General features: G+C 40.1%; 1 protein-coding gene across 1 annotated transcript in view; it reads right to left on the bottom strand.

The window, feature by feature from the left end:
- The window catches only part of Ush2a (usherin), a 669744-nt gene that overhangs the window by 559463 nt on the left and 90561 nt on the right, over positions 1 to 19720 (bottom strand). The window contains 3 exon segments of the mRNA XM_041635252.1: positions 7635 to 7765; positions 9855 to 10042; positions 11557 to 11564. Coding sequence (XP_041491186.1) covers positions 7635 to 7765; positions 9855 to 10042; positions 11557 to 11564 — 327 coding nt within the window.

The raw sequence follows: 19720 nt of genomic DNA, 5'->3' as shown, positions 1-19720 counted from the left end.
ACTCATAAACACCATCATTTTGAGGTTTGCCAATAGGGGTTTTATTTTCTTTGGATATTTGTGATTTTTTAATTATTTTTTCTCTACATTAGTCTTTTTTTTTTACAATTTTAAAGAGAAGCTATGAGAACAAATATCCTTTCTCTATTTTTTTGATCTTAGGTTGAAAATATTTAGTATTTATTATCAAGTAGGCTCTTTGCTGTGGCTCATCGGCAGACAGCTTTCAGCCTGGGAAATGTTTATTTTCATCTTAGAGTATGTTCTCATCATGGAAACCTTTTTAATATTTTTTAAAAGCTTTTTATAACTTACTGAGATCATTACAAGGGACTTTTCTTTGTGTTTATGTGGTTTATTACATTATATTAATTCGAGTGCATGATTGAACTGATATATCATTTCAACTGAGTTTTAAATAGTGAAATAACTTTACATTCCCGAGGCACATGCCAAGCAGCCATGGTACATTAGTGCAGTTTAGACAGCAGGAGTCTGGTCAATAATTATTGTAGAGGTACTTACAGCTATGTTCATATAGAATATTCACGTGGTATTTTCTGCTAATGCTTTGTAAGGCTATGAGATTAGAGTTAGGGAGTCCTTGCAAAGAGAGCTGAGAACTATGTATTTCTCTCTAGCGTTCTAAGTTTGTTTAGGAGAACAATATGATGGTTCAATGTAGTTTACTGCTGCATGCCCTGGATAATACAAGGCAAAGTCATGATGGCCTGGAATTCTCCTTACCTAAGGATTTTTCATTTGTTCAGGAGCACGACAGTACCTTTGGCGCTCAATATGAACCTCTGGGCAGTCGGTACCAGAGTAGAAGCAACGTATGCAGGAAGTAGAATTTCCACAGCCAGACAGGAAGTCAGCCAGAACTCGAGTGGCCAGACAGGAAATGGGACAAAGAACACATGATCAGACAGAGAGCTAGGCAGAGAACACAAGGGCAGACAGGAAACCAGGAAGATCACACAATCAGACTGAAAGCCAGACGTGCTCATGTGCTACAGGAACTCAGGAATCACATGGTCAGACAGGAAGTCAGATAGAGATGTTTCGACTGCACAGAAAGTCAGTCAAAGATCAAACGGTATAGAGGTAAACACACAGGTCCTAGAAGACAGAGCTGGCAAGGCACAAGAAGCTGTAAGATAGAGAATGTACAGCCAGCCAGGAAGCCAGGCAGAGCTCCTAAGACCAATAGAAACCTAGACCAAGCTTAGACAGGAAATAAGACAGAAAAGGAGAAAACCCAATGACAACCATTCCTACACCCCATCTTTTTGGAGGAATCATCAATCATATCATAATATCGCTGCACCCGAACCAAGTGTTTGATACACAGCTTTTGGGAGACAAAGAGGAATTGTATCTGAACCACAGTTTTCAAATCCACCCAAATTCAGTTACTTTAATAAATAGCCACACTCCCAAAAAATTAAATCCATGTGTAACAGTCACATAAAAGCCAGGTGACCAGCCATGTGAAAGAACACCTAAAGAAAAGAGAGTCGAAGGAAACCACCAGAAGCAACAAGACCTGGACAGCATTAGCACCACATGGGAGGACACAGAAGAGGCATTTCACTCTTAATAGATCTGCAAACTACAGAACTCATCATGCCAATATGAGAATGGGAACAAGAAAGGAGGGGGTTTGGGGGGATAAGATAAAGCAAACCGAAGAGTTTTTCAGTGAGAGGCGAGGGGAGCCAAGAAGGCAAGCTTCGGGGAACCTTCAAAACTGCCTCTGCGGGCACACTTTGTCAAAGTTTTCCTTGGAAATAACAAAGCTAAAAATGCTTAGTTCATTTAAAAAAGCAAACAGAGTCATTTATGTGGAAAGTTAAAATGTGATAGTTCTGGTTCTGGGTAGCTTGTTCATTCATTTGATCTATAACTTAACAAGCAGAGAGCCTAGGAGAGTCTTACCCCACAGTACTTGTGAAGTAAATTATTTAAAATTAATCATTGTATCACTAAAAATATACTTAGGAAATATTATCAAACACTATAGGGATAATGACTATTTTTTATCTTTCTCTGTGTGTATATGGGATGGGAAGATTTATGGTGGGATCTCATGTAGCCCTGGCTTGCCTCAAACTCACTTTCTTGCCTGAATGACATTGAATTCTTGATCCAAAATGCCCCCACTTTCTAGCTGCTGGGGTCATGGACATTGCGCCACAACACTCAGCCCAGAACTCACAGTTTCTACTGAGTGACGACAAGGAATTTGTCATTGCTCCTAGGATGCTCGTTAGAGAACATTTATCCAAACTGTTTGGGCTAAAATGGCTATTTTATGTACATGATTGTGAAAATATTTTTCAAACGTACATGACATTTTAAACATAGAAAAGAAATCACAGTTATCTATATCCAACGTGCAATTTCATTTTCTGATTTTGGTCCTTTAATTATACACAACTAAAGAACCCAGAGCTGAACAATTAAAATGTGGAGCTCAGGAGTTAAATTCTCAAAGCTCTGCGGCTGAATCATGTAAAAATACCATTTGGCATCTGTTACTTCAAGTACTGGATACTTATTTAGCTCCTGCCATTAAGTTAGTTAATTCCCAGACTCAGGCTGATTCGGGAGCCTCTTAGCTCTGCACCCCATTACTGCTGATCTTCAAGGAAACACAGGCTTTCTAAACTGGACGCCACACTGGAGTAAGCATCTAAATTTAAGTACTAGAAAGATGCTGATTTTAGCTATACTTTTCTTAAAATTCTGGAGACTGGAGAGATGGCTCAGGGGACCAAGAGCTTTGCAAGCACGAGGTTCCATCTGGAGAATCTGCCTAAAGAAGCTGGGTGTAGTGATGCATACTTAGAATCTCAACCCCGAGCTGACAGAGACAGGAGAGTACCTGGGATAGATTGCTAGCCTGCCTCGTTTAACTAGGGAGTTCCAGACTACAGAGAGACCCTGTTTGAAAAGTATAGAAGAGTGTAGGAGCCTGACAAGCGATGTCTGTGGTTGACCTCTGACCTCTGACCTACACACATACACATACATACATACACACACAGAGAATATTTATGAAATGCCTTTTCATTTTGCTCATGTTTCTAAGAAAAACCATCTCTCTACCTGCCCACAGTGTTTGCCACCTTCCAGGAGTTGGCACAGCCCTGTGTCAGCAGTCAGTTAAGGAGTGACTGTGTATTCCCAGTGCTGAGACAATGACTTTTCTCTGAATTCCTAGCCTTAGTGCAATCGGCTGACTGGTGTTCACTAGGTGCTCACTCTACTGCAAAAGTAAATACATGTGTGTAGCGGTTTCTGCTACATATGAATGTCATGGACTGGAAACGTCAGAGAAGATCGTGCATCACAGCACTTGCTTTCACTCAAGTGCTTTGTGATCCCATGATCTTTCATCCCATTCAGCTGCTGAGAACCTTCATTAGAGTAGATATGCTTCCACACTGGTGTGAAACTCACACGCCTTTGCTTTTCCATCCTCCAGTGCCTGAGGCTTGTCAGCTTCCCCATGGCAATGGCTAAGGGGTGTGCGAGAGGTAAGATTTGGTCCATTCACCAGAAGCTATGGCAGATGACAACCATCTGCTGAGCCTCTTCAGTGTCCAGAGCAGAACGCCTGGGAGGACTGCACGCTGCCGGCCCCAGTAGAGCTGATGCACTGAGAGGCTTTAAGAGGAAGCAGGGTGGCTCTGGTCTTTCTGCCTCTCTACGGCTCCCAGCTCATGCCGTATCATCTCGGGCTTTCTTTCCTACGACCAAATTAAGTTTATTTCACTCAGACTTCAAACTGCTACTTGGATCTTTTGGTGCATGTAAAATATATCACTGTGTTAACTTAGAGCACTTATATGACAAATGCCATCTAGGTGTTATAGCTGGAGCACCTGGGCTTGGGGTTTGTTGGAAAATAATACAGAGTTATTAATGAAATAATGTTTTACTCTATAAAATCTAAGATGTTATAGTAGCATTTATTTCTTATAAGAGTAAGTTGTCTATCTGAAGAAAGATACTAATGAGTCAGGAATTTGAAAATTCCTTATAAAGTATCCAAACAGGTATTAAACAATTTCAGGCCCTCATTATGGACAGAGGGACATATAGCAATGTTTACTCAACTCTCCATTTAGAACACTATTGTTTCTTATTTGCTTCCTGCGTATACAATTATTTCAAAATATATATGTGGGTCATTAATATTATTTGATATAAGAAACAGGATTTGACATATGTGTAGATAGGAATGTATTTTCTTCTCACTTTGGAGTGTTGCTAAATGTGTCTAGTTTACTAAGAAATTTTGGGCTGATTTCTTACATCTCTTTGTTTCACGGAAGCATTTCCATTCCATCTCACTCCTCAGCCCCTTTCACTCCGGTCTAGCATGGCTTAGCCTTATCTATCTGTCCTGGTGCTGATGAAGCTGTCTCTTGGTGATGTATTGAGCCCTGTGATAATCAGTAACTCTGTGGACTTTCATCCATATCTTCAGGTTCTAGTCAACTTTTATACTTCTCTAGTTTTATCTTTCCATTTAAGAAAACAAAACTTAAGGGAGCCTCTCAACTATTGAGGTCATAGAGCTCGATTTGATACAATTGATCAGAGGCTCATAGAGTGGAAAGCATAGAAAATAATTTGTTTTTAAGATGGGCTGCAGGGAACCAGTGAGATACCACAGTTAGGAAAACACTAGCTGTATAAAACTTAAGACCTGAGTTCATCTCTGGAGTCTACTGTGCAAAGGGAAAACCAGCTCTTGAAAGTTATCCTCTGATCTCTATACATATGCTATGTGTGTGCACACATTGACACACTCACACTTTCTCACAGACAAAGAAATAAGGGTGGAGTAGCACCCTAGGAACTTCCTTCACAGGCTCCTCTGTTGACATCCAAGCCTGTGACAAGAAAAACAGGACCTCTTTCCCAGAGTCCTTTGAGCCACGTGTCTCCTCTGGGCGTGCTAAAAACACCAGCGCCATCTTTCTTCAGAAAGATCAGAAAGGAAAACAAGAAAGAGAACACAGCGATGTGCTTCTGTATAGTTTAAAGAGTCACAGAAGTTCTGAACCCACAGGGTTATGCTTGGGATCCATGGGCTCCACAAAAGAATGCCTCTAAGATAGTAATTATTCATCTTACTTCCCAATTGACAGTGTTGTTCTGATTCACATGTTCTCTTGGTCTTGACTTTGGCGTAAGAATTTTTAGGGTTCAATGACTCAACCTTGCTTCCTGCTATTCTCAAGGTCTCTGCATTCACATAGGGCAGGAATGCAGTATTTTTTATGGTGAAAGGAGGTTGTTTAATCTGTCCAATCTCACGGGACTTGATTGAAATTCCACTGACCAGGATCAAAGGGAAAATTTCCCTTTAGAACATAGGTCACAGGGCAGGGCACCACCGACCATTTGGTTATTCCCTAGTTACTGTGAAAAAATAAGAGTTAAATTCAGCCTAGAGTTCATGTATGCTCCCAAATGTTATCAAGCAACACAGTTGCATGGATTTTGAAAACTGTCCTTGAATTGAATGCAATAGTTTATCATTCTCACATCACTGATGACTTTGTAAATGTAGATTCTTTCATTTTATTGAAAAGAACAGTAAAATTTTAAAAATTGCATTCCTATTTGAACATTAAATTATGGAAAAATGGCCCTAAAGTCATCAGTGATTTCTCTAGTCAAAGAATGAAAAAGTAATCAAAACAATGTCAAATATGAGTGTGGTTTAGAGATAGATGCAGGATTGTTTCAAATCTGGAAAATCTTGCAACTATTTCTGTTTACATACAAGTTCCTGTATGTACCTTCTTTGTTCCCTACTAGATTTCAGGGAAATTATCTTGTTTTCTGACCACAAAAATAACAAACAAAACAGAAGGGGAGGGGAAAATTGAAGGGGAATTTAAAAGGAAACATAAAGGATCAAAATTAATATTTTACAGACCATATATATTTTTACACTTTTTTTTTTTGTTTTTTTCGAGACAGGGTTTCGGTGTGTAGCGCTAGCTGTCCTGGAACTCACTCTGTGGCTAGGCTGGCTTTGAACTCAAAGAGATCCATCTGCCTCTGCCTCCCAAATGCTAGGATTAAAGGTATGTGTCACCACCGCCCAGCCCTATTTTTACACATTTTAACTAGATTATTTTTGCTCACTTAAAAATCATAATAAAATATTTAAAAGTGTCCTGTTGTCCTTGTCCCGATTCCATCCTCTACTTTCATCTATGCTCCATTTCATTTATCCGTTTATTAATTGTGGTGTATTTAGTTCACGTCTATATTTTGGTTATTGGGAATAAGGTTGGTACAGGTCATATAGTGAAACTCTGGACAGTATTCTGAGGAACATTGGGCTGTTTTCCCTAGTGGGTGCACATATTAATTTCCACAGACAAGACTCCTGGGAGGCTTCTGTTTCTTTACTATTTACCATCTCTTGCTCTGGGCCATGTGTTTCTTGCAGCCCTCCAGGGGTGTGCAAGGGCAGCTCACTCTGGTCTAGTTTGAAGGTTTCTGATGGGTATGTCCAGCCATCCCTGCTATATAGCACAGGCTGGCTTCAGAGTGCCATCTGGCTGTAGCTGACTGGACTCAAACTGGCGGTCTTCCTGTGTCTGCTTTCCAAGATTACAAGCAAATGATTACAATCAACTTGTTTTGAAAAGCCCTGTTCAAGGTTTGCTGAAAGTAATGTAAAAAGTATATCTTGTAGATTGTCTTGAATTAATTATGTTTTTAATGTAATTCACAAAATGTTCTACATCTGGGCTATTGACATAACCTTTATATTTTCTCTTCTTTTTTTCCCCCTTTTGGTTTGTCAAGATAGAGTTTCTCTGTAGCTTTGTGGCTATCCTGGAACTAACTCTTGTCGATCAGGCTTACTTTGAACTCACAGAGATCCACCTGCCTCTGCCTCCCTTTATATTTTCAACTATTCAAAATAATATGTATTCATTAAAATTAATACAATCATTGAGTTTGTTTTGTAAGACAAATTTTCTTTTATCTGGTTATTTGTTGATATGAGGTTGACAAGTAAAAACTCAAGATAATGACAACCCAATTTAATCCAGAGCTATTGACTAGAAAGTAGGACTTCAGGCAGCTTAGTGAAGATTAGACTTCATGTAAGTCATTCTTCAAAATTAGGGACATTAATAATAACCATATTTTAAGAATATAAACAAAATATTGTATTTTAAACTATTAGGCAGGTAGAAATAAGACACTTAGAAAGCACAGAAACACCATGACTTCTACTTGGGTCTTCACATAACTAGCTTTTCTAGTACTATCTTCTACTGACTTGGGGATTAAAGTGTCTTACTTATAATTTTTTAAAATGCTTCACTACTTTGAAGATTGAATAGAATTCCCACTCTCCAATTCTTTGACACTTTTCAAAATGAAAATTAAAATAAGTCCTTCTTGTCTGCAAAAGGACCACTACACAGTACCAGTTCACCTTCCTGATGGACACTGCTCAAGGTCCTATCTATCTTGTCTGTCTCTAAATACTAACTCAGAACTCAAGACCCTGGGGGACTGTCCCAAACTAACCTCTAGCAGGAGAGCCATCCGTTACCTCCATCACTGAAGTAACTCACCAGGTCACAGAGGAGACTGCCATTTCTAGACCTTGTGCGGTTATACTCGCAGGGCTTGTAGATGCCCAGGGCAGAGGGATCTGCACCAATGGGCCGGTAAAAGTAATCCTGGCAGGACTCACTGTTTCTCCCTGCGTCGGGATAGAGTGTGCATTAGGACTCATAATTCATTACAATCGGCTGCATAATTCAAGATTAAAGACTGTATTCCTTTGAGGAAATTCTGTAATTTTCGGGACGTCCATTTTAATGCACCTTTCATCTCTACCTGCCAATTTAGTGATCCGGAGCATATGAAACGGTGAACCTGTTCCAAACGGTGCTCTACTCCATTAAACGCCCATCTGCTATGCAATACCGCACTTCTGACAAGTTTTGCTTTGGAAGGGAGCATACATTTTAAAAAGAAACCATTCTCAAACTTAAAATTTCATCCCTATGTGAGGAATTGCGACACTCGTGTCAGATGACATCTACGTGCGTGGAAGGAAGTGGGAATGCTGCATCACAAACATTTGTCCAGAGTCATGGAGCTCACATGGTTGGTAAGGCCCTTGGTGTGAATGCAGGAGGACCTGACTCTGATACCCAGCACACACAAAGCCAGCCAGGCCCATGGAGTGGCACACACCAGTTACCCAGTGACAGATGGGTCCCTGGGGCTCACTGACCAGCCAGTTCAGCCAAATGAATGAGTTCCCAGCAGAGGGACACGAGGTAGGAGGTGCTTGAGGAAGACAGTTGATGGTCACTTCTGGCTTCCACATATATACACATGCTCAGCATACATATGCACATGATCACCACACACACAAAATATAAAGATGTATTTTTTAGAAGTAGACTATGAAAAAATTAGAGAATGCTCTTACATGATGGATAGATATACAGTCAGTAATTTTTAATGCTTCTCTTAGTTATTTTTTACTTCAAGTCTCAGAATACCAGATAAACCTTGCATTAAATATTAGAAGAGTATAGCCGAGTCCAGTGTGTAACACAGTGCCTATGGATTTCAGCTTATTAGTCAGCCTTTTCTCTTGCCCTCTTATGAATAGGAGCCTATGTTCTAAGTAAATTCCAGAGTCCATGTGGGTAGTGCAAGACCAGGGAAAGAGGCTGAAATAAGCCATCAGGCTATCAAATTTCCCATTATAAACCATACACTCTGTTCAGATGTTGCTGGAAATGGACCCAATATCAGAAAACTAGATAACTATTTTTTCATTCTGATGGTTATTATCTTATGATTAATTAAAAATTAAATAAATTCATAATGCTTCTAGGATACTGACGTTGGCTCCTCAATTTGTGTGTCTGCTCTGGAACCTGCTCTTGCATTATCAACGCGGGAATGCTCACCTCCATCGCACCCACACCCAGTTAGCTTCTCAGGCTATTTTATGTCACCAAGAATTATGTAATTCATTCTCTCATGCCCCAGAATAACACTTTTGGGCCCATTATATTTGCATTATATTTTACAAACACTGATGCTGCCTGCTTTTGCTTCCATGTTAATACTGCTTGTCAGAAAGCAGTGATTTTAATAACTGCTGGAAATCACTAATTATAGGACCTACAGAGACTATGGATCACCTTCTGTATTTATAGCCAATTTGTTACCGTGTGTGTGTGTGTGTGTGTGTGTGTGTGTGTGTGTGTGTGTGATGACATGTGTGCACCACTGTGCGCCTCTGGAGGGCAGAGGACAACCTGCAGGAGTCATTCTTCTCCTTCCACTGTGTAGTTTGGAAAATGCAGCCCAAACTTTGGGGCTCTCCAGTGAGCTCTTTTTCCTATGAGCCATCTTCTTGGTCCATATATCCATGATGTCTTAAAAAGATTGTCGGTTTCTGTGTAATGTCTGAGCAAATGTAACTTGCCCATGTGTGAAGCCAGACACAAGGAAGACAGGAATATAAGTGACAGGAGTAACTTACTGTAAGGATGTATTCAAACTGAATCAGGTGAAGCTATGCAAATCAGCAGTTTGGTCAATGCTCTGAACTCTTTCTGGATAACACCTGCATGCAAACACAATGAAGGACTCTTTCTGGATGGAGAACATTTGATGAATAAGCCTTTGCTTCCAAACTTAAGATCATGTAAGCCCATCCCCAAATAAGATAACTATATCATAATTTAAAATACCGTGCATCTAGAGACAGACACCCAGGATCCCACGGGCTGAGCCAGTCATTTGGGATTTGAGATTACCTGTCCTGTGATGCAGGCAGTCATCACAGACTCCTCTGCTGTGCTCCAGAGGAAATGGGTCCACAGAAGCATCATGGTGGCAGCTTCTGGCGTGGCTGTGGCACTGACAGGGGTTACAGTTGAATGCATGAACAAGGCCACCACTGTGGAAACGCTTGTCATTATAAAGGGGTGAGCAGCGATCAACACTAGAACGATGAAACGTCAGGGCTGTGCAGTTTTTATCCAGGTGCCCATCACTGTCAGTGAATGGAAAATGAAAAACTTGTGAGTTAAGAACCTGACTACTTTGTCATCAAAACTATTTTATAAATCAGAAAATGTCATGGATGAGGATTCTCTTACAACCTTTAAAGTTATGTCGAAATATGAAAATCCCCTACTCTGAGCAGTAAAGTGATGTGGGATTTCCCTCTGTATGCTGTGATTACCATTAATGAGTAAAGAAACTGCTTTGGACCTATAGCAGGGCAGAAGTTAGGTAGGCAGGAAAAACTAAGCTGAATGCTAGGAGGAAGAAAGGCAGAGTCAGAGAGAAATCATGGAGCTGCCTTGAGATAGACATTGTGAACTTTTACCCAGTAAGCCACAGCCGTGTGGTGATACACAGATTAATGGAGATGGGTTAAATTAATATGTAAGAGTTAGCAAATAAGAAGCTAGAGCTAATGGGCCAAGCAGTGATTTAATTAATATGGTTTCTGTGTGATTATTTCAGGTCTATGCTAACGGGTGGCTGGGAACCAACAAGTGGCTCCTTACAAAAGTATTGGAATTCACAAGCAGTAAAATGAGTATTAACTGATCACCTTATAGTTTCAAACTTTGCAATGAATTGGGAAATAAACTCATCTCGTGCTTTGCAAATAATCTTATCAACAATACTTCCAAGAGTATTGTTCTACATCTCATCCACGCTCTGGCGTGCTAAAGCCATCCTCTCCTTTGCTGTTCTGTGGTAACTTGCAATACTCATTCTGTTTCTTGAACACCCTGGTTGTGAAGTGTTGTATAAATGGGTCACTAACAAGGAAGTGGTACAACAGCTACTTCCCTGCCTGAGGAAAGAAATGGGATTGGCCGCCGATCCTGTGTGTGTAGTTTGAACGGCAGTTCAAGGATTGAAGACACATCAGCTGTTTGTGTCAATAAGGAAGCAAAAAAAAAATAAGTATCATTGATGATTGAGGACCAGTAAGTCCAAATATTTGCAAAAGATAATTTCTCCCTTTATATTTTTAAAAAGAAAAAATAAATACGACTCTTTCCCATTGTGTTTCTATTTTGCAGTATACTGAACATTTTAACATCAAGCAAAGGCTGTGAGTTTTTTCTACTTAACTGAAGGGGGAAGCAAACCGAGAAGAAAATACGAATGTTACACAAACACCAGGCCGCAATGCTCAAGTACAGGGAAGTTGAGCTGTAGTTATCAATACGGAATGTACCTGGTACTTCAGTCAGTTTTCAGGGTTCTATAATATTCTCATAGTGATGAAATTATTTTTTAATCATAACTACTTTTATGTCATGGATTGAGTAGCTGGCCTCTTTTCTTCTCCCATTGTTCTCTAAGGCAGTCGTGTGATGTCCCTGTCTTCTGTTCTCTAGTGACACCTGCGTCATATTTCTGTCCTTCTGCATTCAGCCTTAGCTCCCTTAATACCCTGTCCCAGGAAATGCTAGACACCTATGTTTATACCGCCCACACTGTCTGCATAGTTAGAGCAGAGAGGAAGTTGCTAAGGTGATGGCTGAAAATTCACATCTAACTCTGATACCGATGTTCAAAGAGATCTCTTCTTGGAAGAATTTATGGCATGCTAGACAGCAGGCTAATGCCTGCACAGCGTTCATGATCAGCTATGATGAGATCACTCAAAATGATATTTCCAACTAGAAAACAACCTCATTTAGCAAATCAAAGGTACAACTAACCACTGCTAGTTTCAGGTATTTGGCCACATGATTTTATGAGACAGGGTCTTGTCATGATTCAGCCGGATTAGCAATGAACTGACTATGAAATCCGAACTGGTCTTGAACTTACAGTGATCCTCCTGACTCAGCTTTTCATGTACTGAAATTATAGATAGGTACCATGGCACATTGGCTAGAAAGAAACAAAAAAAGAAGAAAGGAAGTAAAGAAGATAGAAGAGATAGATAGATGATAGATAGATGATAAATAGATAGATGATAGATAGATAGATGATAGATAGATAGATAGATAGATAGATAGATGATAGATAGATGATAGATAGATAGATAGATAGATAGATAGATAGATAGATAGATGATAGATACTTTAAACTTTCCCTTACTGAATTATCATATACCAAGAAAGCTTATTTTATAATAAATATTGGAGTTAATTTCAGACTAGACATCAGAAAGTATAGTTATTGTTGCTTACTGACTGCAGAAAAGGCCACTGTAATGGGAGGTATGTGCCCTCAATATGCTAAACCCTAAAGTAAGCATTTAAAATGTAGTTACTCCCAGCAGTGTAAAAGTGGGTAAAGACACTGTAGTTTACAGACACAGTGGAATTGGATTCGGCCATAACAAGATAGAATCATGTCAGTTCCAGCCGCATAGTGGGACTCCTCCTGATCAGTGAAGTTAAAAGACAAACATGGTACACCATCGATGACATGTGGAAGCCACACAGGTGATGAAGCAGAAGAGAGGTCATTGAGGCTGTGGTGATCCAGGGGGAGACTTGAGGTTGGCTAGGTAATGAATACAGGAGTGAGTGCAGTTTGACTCAGTAAAGACTTCTGATGTCCTGAGCATCATTGTGCAGCTATTGTTGGCAATTAGCCCTAAATGTCCAGTAGCCATTTGAAAGGGTCTTACCACTCTCCACAGGCATGTGATAACATATACATAGCGAGAACCCCTGTGTAATCATTGCACACAATGCCCATGTGCTAAACTATAGTGCTATATCCCATAAATGTGTATGCTCACTGCGTACTAATAAAAATAGTTTAAAGACAGAATGGGCTCAGGGAACAAGGCCTACTAATGTTCTATGTCATGATGGCATCAGCAACTGAGAATTTTCCAGGTTAGGAGACACCATCAAAGCTCTTGAACAAAGTTAATTTTTAAATCCATGTTACACCTATAAATCCTGTATTTCTTCATCTCTAAAGGGAAGAGAAGTTAGTATTTTACAACTGATTAAAAGCAATTATGGAATGGGGACCAGTAATGCTCAAAACCAATCCAAGAAGATATTAATGCAGAATCTGAGGTTACAGATTGGAGAACATGAGGAGGAAGTGTGGGAGAAGATATTGAGGAGGAAGAGGTAAAAAACAAGGAGATTAGAAGAGGAGAGAGGGTTTAAAAGATGAAAAATGAGAGAAAGAAGTGGAGAAGAAAGGGGAAGAACAGGGAGAGAAGGAGATGAAAAGAAAAGAGGAAGGAGAAAATGAGGTGAGGGGGAAGAACAAAAACCCACCAGAGACGTTGGCCTAAAGTCTGGATGGCCGCGCAGAACACAGCACAATTCTATGTGAAAAGTTGTCATTAACCCCTGGGGATTCTCAACCTTCAAGGTCCTGGCCCATGATGGACTCGATCATGTGGTCTAGAGAATAGAGCAAAATGTAAAGGATGAAGGAGCTTTATTTCTGTGTCTTTTTGTCATGAGTATGTAAATCAGCGGAAACTTTACAGACTTCTACATCTAGGCACCATCAGATGTCAATGGGGTGCAACTATATTTCCTAGTGGCTGTGGGTCTAGGGAAGATGAACTCAGGATGTCACTGGGATACAACTGTCTGTAGTGGCTGCAGGTCTGGGGGAGATGCAATCTACTGGGATAAAATTAAGAACAGGAAAACAATTCATGTTCCTAGAGAAGCTAAATAAGAAGGTGAATCCAAAGACAAACACATAGGCATCCTCCTGAATATTAACCTTCATCAGGCGATGAAAGGAGACAAAGACAGAGACCCACATTGGAGCACCGGATAGAAATCTCAAGGTCCAAATCAGGAGCAGAAGGAGAGGGAGCACGAGCAAGGAACTCAGGACCGCGAGGGGTGCACCCACACACTGAGACAATGGGGATGTTCTACTGGGAACTCACCAAGGCCAGCTGGCCTGGGTCTGAAAAAGCATGGGATAAATCCGGACTAGCTGAACATAGCGGACAATGAGGAATACTGAGAACTCAAGAACAATCACAGTGGGTTTTTGATCCTACTGAACATACTGGCTTTGGGGAAGCCTAGGCAGTTTGGATGCTCACCTTACTAGACCTTGATAGAGGTGGGTGGTCCTTGGGCTTCCCATAGGTCAGGGAACCCTGATTGCTCTTGGAGCAGATGAGGGAGGGGGACTTGATCAGGGGAGCGGGAGGGAAATGGGAGGCGGTGGCGGGGTGGAGGCAGAAATCCTTAATAAATAAATTAAAAAATAATAAAAATAAAAAATAAATCCAAAAAAAAAGAACTTCCAGAGTTACCTTGCCTTGGCCCAACACCCTGAAACACCCATACAACCATGCTCTTGTCTGTACTTATAAAACTCTGTTGCATTGAACAGATTTAAGGAAAGACAAAATCTTACTGCATGAAAATATGAAAACAATCTCAAGCTTGTTTTTATTAAAATTTATTTTTCTTTGCTGCTCTTTTGTTTTGCTTTAGTTCAAAAAAAATCTTAATGAAAGAATTTTCTCACCCCAAGGTGATGTTTCAAATTGTACTTTCTTGATAAAAGCTAGTGGAGAGCGGTAAGGATGCGGGCATGTGGCCCTGTCACACTGATCTCATGTGCAGTCTGTGGTCCACAAACTAACCGCAGGCTGGATTTGGGGAGGTGCCTGCCGGAGTCAGAGAAGCAGATCCAGCAAAAGAAGGCCTGTGATGTCCATGAAAACAGCATTTTCTTCCTTTTGCTTTTGATCTAAATGTTTTTATTTTCTCATTTGATTTTTTGTCTTTATTTTCAACTCACAGGCCAGTATCGTGAAGCCTTGTGATAGATAAGACTGAATAAAATGTCATATAAATGCTACAAAAACACAATCCTGGCTTCCTTGATGTTTTCAATTAAAGAGGAATTTTGCTACAGACTTAAGGAAAGTTTTGGTCACTCGTTGGTATGGAAACAGCTAGGCTTCCTTTGGCACACAACTTTAATGCATAGATGAGATGAGTAACTTTGTTTCCTGATGAAAATAAATACAGTTTTCTTTGGGGCTTTTAACACTGTAAATACCATAGTCCTAGGGACTCGTTACGATAATTAGAGCAACTCCGCCTTGAGGACGGCAATTTACTTGCACATCCGAGCAACATGTGAACCTGTTCCTGTACATAGAAACTTCTCTGTTGAATTGCGTCAACTTCATAGGAAAGACCTGGCATCTTGGAATATGTTTATTACACTCAAAAGAATGAAATGTTTTCAATGCCCAAAGCAAGCATACATCTCAACTTAAACATAATGCAAATACTTACAAATATAGATATGAACTCATAATAATTTAGATTTTAAAATCAAGTAGCACGTAGAATATAATCTCATTTTCTAGATAAAGGGGGTTTCATTTCTGTATAAGCCAACTTTAAGACTCTACTAAGAGAGAGACATTACAGATTTACCCACATTACAAATAACATCAAGTCTGAAAGTAGCTACATATACTACTTGTTGGGATTGTCTTTGGGTGGTAGGCAAATACGGCTTTTATATTTTATGACTAGCTTTTCTACATAGTATAAACTTATCGCAATATATTAAAATGTTTTTGATAGTTGATGTTTTCTTGGGGACAGATAGCCAATTTTCTTTAAAGGTGAGGCTCAGGTAGGTGGTCCATGTTCCAAAGGATGTCTCCACATCCATGAGGATGTGCTACACACAAATTGTACTTGGTGAGTTAGGAGAGAAGGAACATGCAATTGGGAAGGGGGTGAAGAGGTGTGGAGGATGTATTTGCATTGTTTTCATCTAATACCTAGGAAATTGAAAATGTTCCCATTTTAAAGTCCTGCACATGAGTGGCAGAAGGTGATACAGTGCTTTTCTTTTTAAGGACTTGTAGGACAAGAGCCCAAATCCAGTACTGGGGATCATGGTATGATGCTCTTTCCTATCCTTTGAAAGTTTCATCTATGTAGCCACTGTAGTTAGGTCCTCCTCACCTCCTACTCCTCACCTCAACCCCATCCTCCAGCACCCCTCAACTTCATGTCTTCAGCCCCTCTTATCTTTTACAATCCACATAAAATGTAAGAGCTGGGAGATCGGAGGGGAAGATTGAGGAAGGCTGGCTTTGGACACAGCATGGTTGTTGCTTTAATTCATTGTGGGTATAGTAGCCTGCCCAATACCTACACAAAACCTGGACAGTTAAATTCCAATACAAGATGGGGAGAGTCCTGATGTCCCACCCATAGCTGAGGAGCTGGAGGCATTGGATGGCTGCTGGAGCAGACAGAATCACTTGTTTAGGTGGTGGAGGGGCATTGATAGGTTTCTTCTACACATGTGTATAAGAACAGGTACTAATTGGACTCAGTGGGTTATAAAGAATGATTGATAAGGATGTAAATGTTTTCAAAGCCTTGTTACAGAAATACAGATTTTGAGAAACAACTACCTCAATTTTAATTTTAAAATTTGTTTTAAACCATACCCAACTGAATTGCTTGCTGACATCTATTTAGGTCTCCTATCTGATTGACAATACTATTAACCGTTTATGTTACGTACCAAAATAGAGGGGTAAGTTTGTTGTCTATACTTTGATTCCAATGTTTCAAAAAAATCTCTTAATGATTGATCCATACACGCACTTGCTGGTTCTACTCAGCTGACTAAGGTAAACGAAGACATGGTGATGGGAATAGCACTTAACGAGCATTGTGAGTGGGTTTTGCCTTCTAATTCTTTCATCAATGGTTTTAGCATCTTAGACTTAGAAATCCTCCCACCTTCTCCTGAAGCTCACCATTTCCTCCTCTTTCTTTTGCTTCCTCCAGTGACTCGTGTGTGGGTTTAGTTGTGTTTCAGCCCAGTCTATGCAAGCCTGGCTCTTCTCCAGATGTCTCTGGATAGTCAGATTGTAAGATTAGAGGATGCTCCATCACGGTGAAGGACCTGGGGGTTCACCAACTCAGGATTTTTGCCCAGTTTTCTGTCAGGTTATGACTTTCTAAGACTTAAGTGTTAAGTGTTCTGTGCAGATTCTGGGAATCCAGAAATCTCCTCCACAAGCATTTTCGTCCTATTTGTTACAAGTCCTCGATCTCTTCTGCAGATTAGAAGGTTTGACCCGAGGCTCAGTTTATCGCATCTTTTTTCTTCATTCATGTTTGGTTTTTCTCATCTATCTAAAGAGCCATCATCATATGTAAGGTCATACAGATGTTCTTCTGGGTAACCTTCTGAGATTAACTTTACATTTTATATTGAGGGATAGGACTCATTTTGCATCAACGTTTGCAGAGTACTAAACTGTGTAACACACATTTATTTAATTTTAGAGAGGGTTATCCATTTAATCTCATGTTGTTTGTTGACAGTATTTCCTGCCTTCTACTCTATCACCATGACTTAAATGTCAAAGGTGAGTAGACAGCACCGTGGCTCTGCCTTTGTGGGGTCTGGATATCTTCTATTACTCTGTTTCTGTATTTTGTAGCAGAGATAGCACATGTCTTTCCTTAGCTTTATAATAATGACTCATTACTATAGACCCAATTTTCTTCGCCTTGACATTGTATGGGTTATTCTGGGTTTCCGGCCTCTCCATGGAAACTTTAGAATCAATATGAGATACTTGCTGGTATTCTAAATTAAAATTCATTGAGTCTATAGAGTAAAATTGACATCCTGATGATATGAGTCTGTCTACAAAACAGAAACATTTCTCTCGCAGTCTTTGATGTCTGTCATCAGAAATGAGCAGTTTCCAGCACATAGACCATGGACCTACTTAATCAGACTTAGTGTTTTGCTTCTAATTCAGATCCCTCTTTAATGTTGCTGGAAGACAGTAATGTGATAGACCCAGCTCATCTCTTCCCTGTGTCCTGCAATCCATGTGTTGAATCAGTAATTCTCAGTGCTGTTTTATGCATTTTCATAGATTGTCTATATGGAAGATCATGTCAACTGTATACAAGAACAATTTCATTTCTTCTTTGCAAATCTGTATATATTGTCTTTTATTGGGAGACAGGGTTTCTCTGTTGCTTTTGAGCCTGTCCTAGAACTAGCTCTCTGTGTGTGTGTTTATTTTAAAGAAAATATTTGCTGCTGATTTTTTTAAGTGTGGAATACTTTACAAACTTGTGCCATCCTTACAGAAGGGCCATGCTAATCTCTGTATGGTCCCCCTTTTAGAACTTCCCTTTGTAATACAAGGAGTACTACAGGGAGTGATTCACATGCTGTGTTTTTGATTTCATAACATCACATTAGACATCCTTAGGATCTTGGTGTGATGGTTAACTGATAACCGAGTCTTGTAGTATCCCAGCCTTACATGCCTGGGATAAATTTCTGTTGCTTGGGGTGCAGAGGCTTTTGAATATCATGAAATTGCTTTTATCAATTCCTGAACAACTTATGTTCTGTTTAGAAAGCAACTCCCTATGCCGACGTCTTGAAATGTTTTTCCTACTCCGCTGCTAGTTTTGGAGTCTGTGTCTTATATTAAGGTCAGTGATCCAGTTATACTACACCTGGATGTTCACTCAAAAGACTCCAACTTAACCAGTTACAAAGACATTTGCACCTCAGTGTTTCCTGTAGCACTATGTATAACAACTGAGTGATGGGGCCAACTTGGGTGTCCAGCAACAGAGGGGAGTGTAAGGGATTTGTGGTGTACACTTATATATACAAAAGTTTACACCCATAAAAAAGAATGAAGTTACAAGGTTGGTGAGGAAATAGTTACAACTGGACATACTCACATAAGTGAATTAAATTAGTATCAGACAGATAAGTATTATATTTTCTCTCCTGTGTGGGTCCTAAAGTTATCGATAACACACACACACACACACACACACACACACACACACACACATACACACACACACACTAACATACACTAACACACAGTAAACAAAATTAGAAGTATAAGTGTCTAGGGGGACAAATCAACTGATGGAAAGGCATGCTGATTATTTTGTTCTTGTTTGGTTTGGTTTTGTCAACTTGGTACAAACAAGGCTCACCTGGGAAGAGAAAACCTCAATTTAGAAAATGATTCTCTAAGATGGGTCTGTAGGCAATCTGTGTGCCATTGTCTCACTGGAGGTGGGCCGCCCACATGGAAAGGTGGTCCTGGGTTTTATAAAATAAAGAAGCTGAACAAGCCACAGAGAGCGAGCCTGTAAGCAGCATTCTTCCATAGGCAATGCTTCAGTTCTGCCTTGGATTCTAGCTCAACTGTCTTCAGTGATGGACTGTGCCATGGGGTGTGGAATCCAAATAACCCCTTTGCTCTCCAAGTTGCTTTTTGTCACGATCTTCATTAGAGCAATAGAAAGCTAGCTAGGTCAGAGAGGGGGAAGCAGGAAAGGGTGCTGGACGGAGCAGAAGTGGAGGGGCACATGCAAATGGCCTCTATGTGACTGTAAGAACATTTTTAAAATCTAAAGCCCCATCTAGTAGTGATCATCTTGACACAGATTTTTTTGGCCACTGTGTGTTCTTCCTGATTTTAAATTGTGTCCATCTACAGTCACAGCTGTGGGTTTTCAGTGAGCTTCCAAACTTCACTTCCTAGCTCTCGAGTCCCTGAGTTCATCTGTGGTTACTGCTGAACATAATTTCACCTTCTCTTCTGAACCCGTGTCTTGTCATTTGTCTCATCCTT

Source organism: Microtus oregoni, unplaced genomic scaffold, assembly GCF_018167655.1.
Source record: "Microtus oregoni isolate MIOR12 unplaced genomic scaffold, Mior012 000047F_ref0000412, whole genome shotgun sequence".
In the NCBI taxonomy this organism is placed as follows: Eukaryota; Metazoa; Chordata; class Mammalia; order Rodentia; family Cricetidae; genus Microtus; species Microtus oregoni.
The sequence above is the reverse complement of the archived record's forward strand: the minus strand, read 5'-3'. Positions and strand labels throughout refer to the sequence as shown.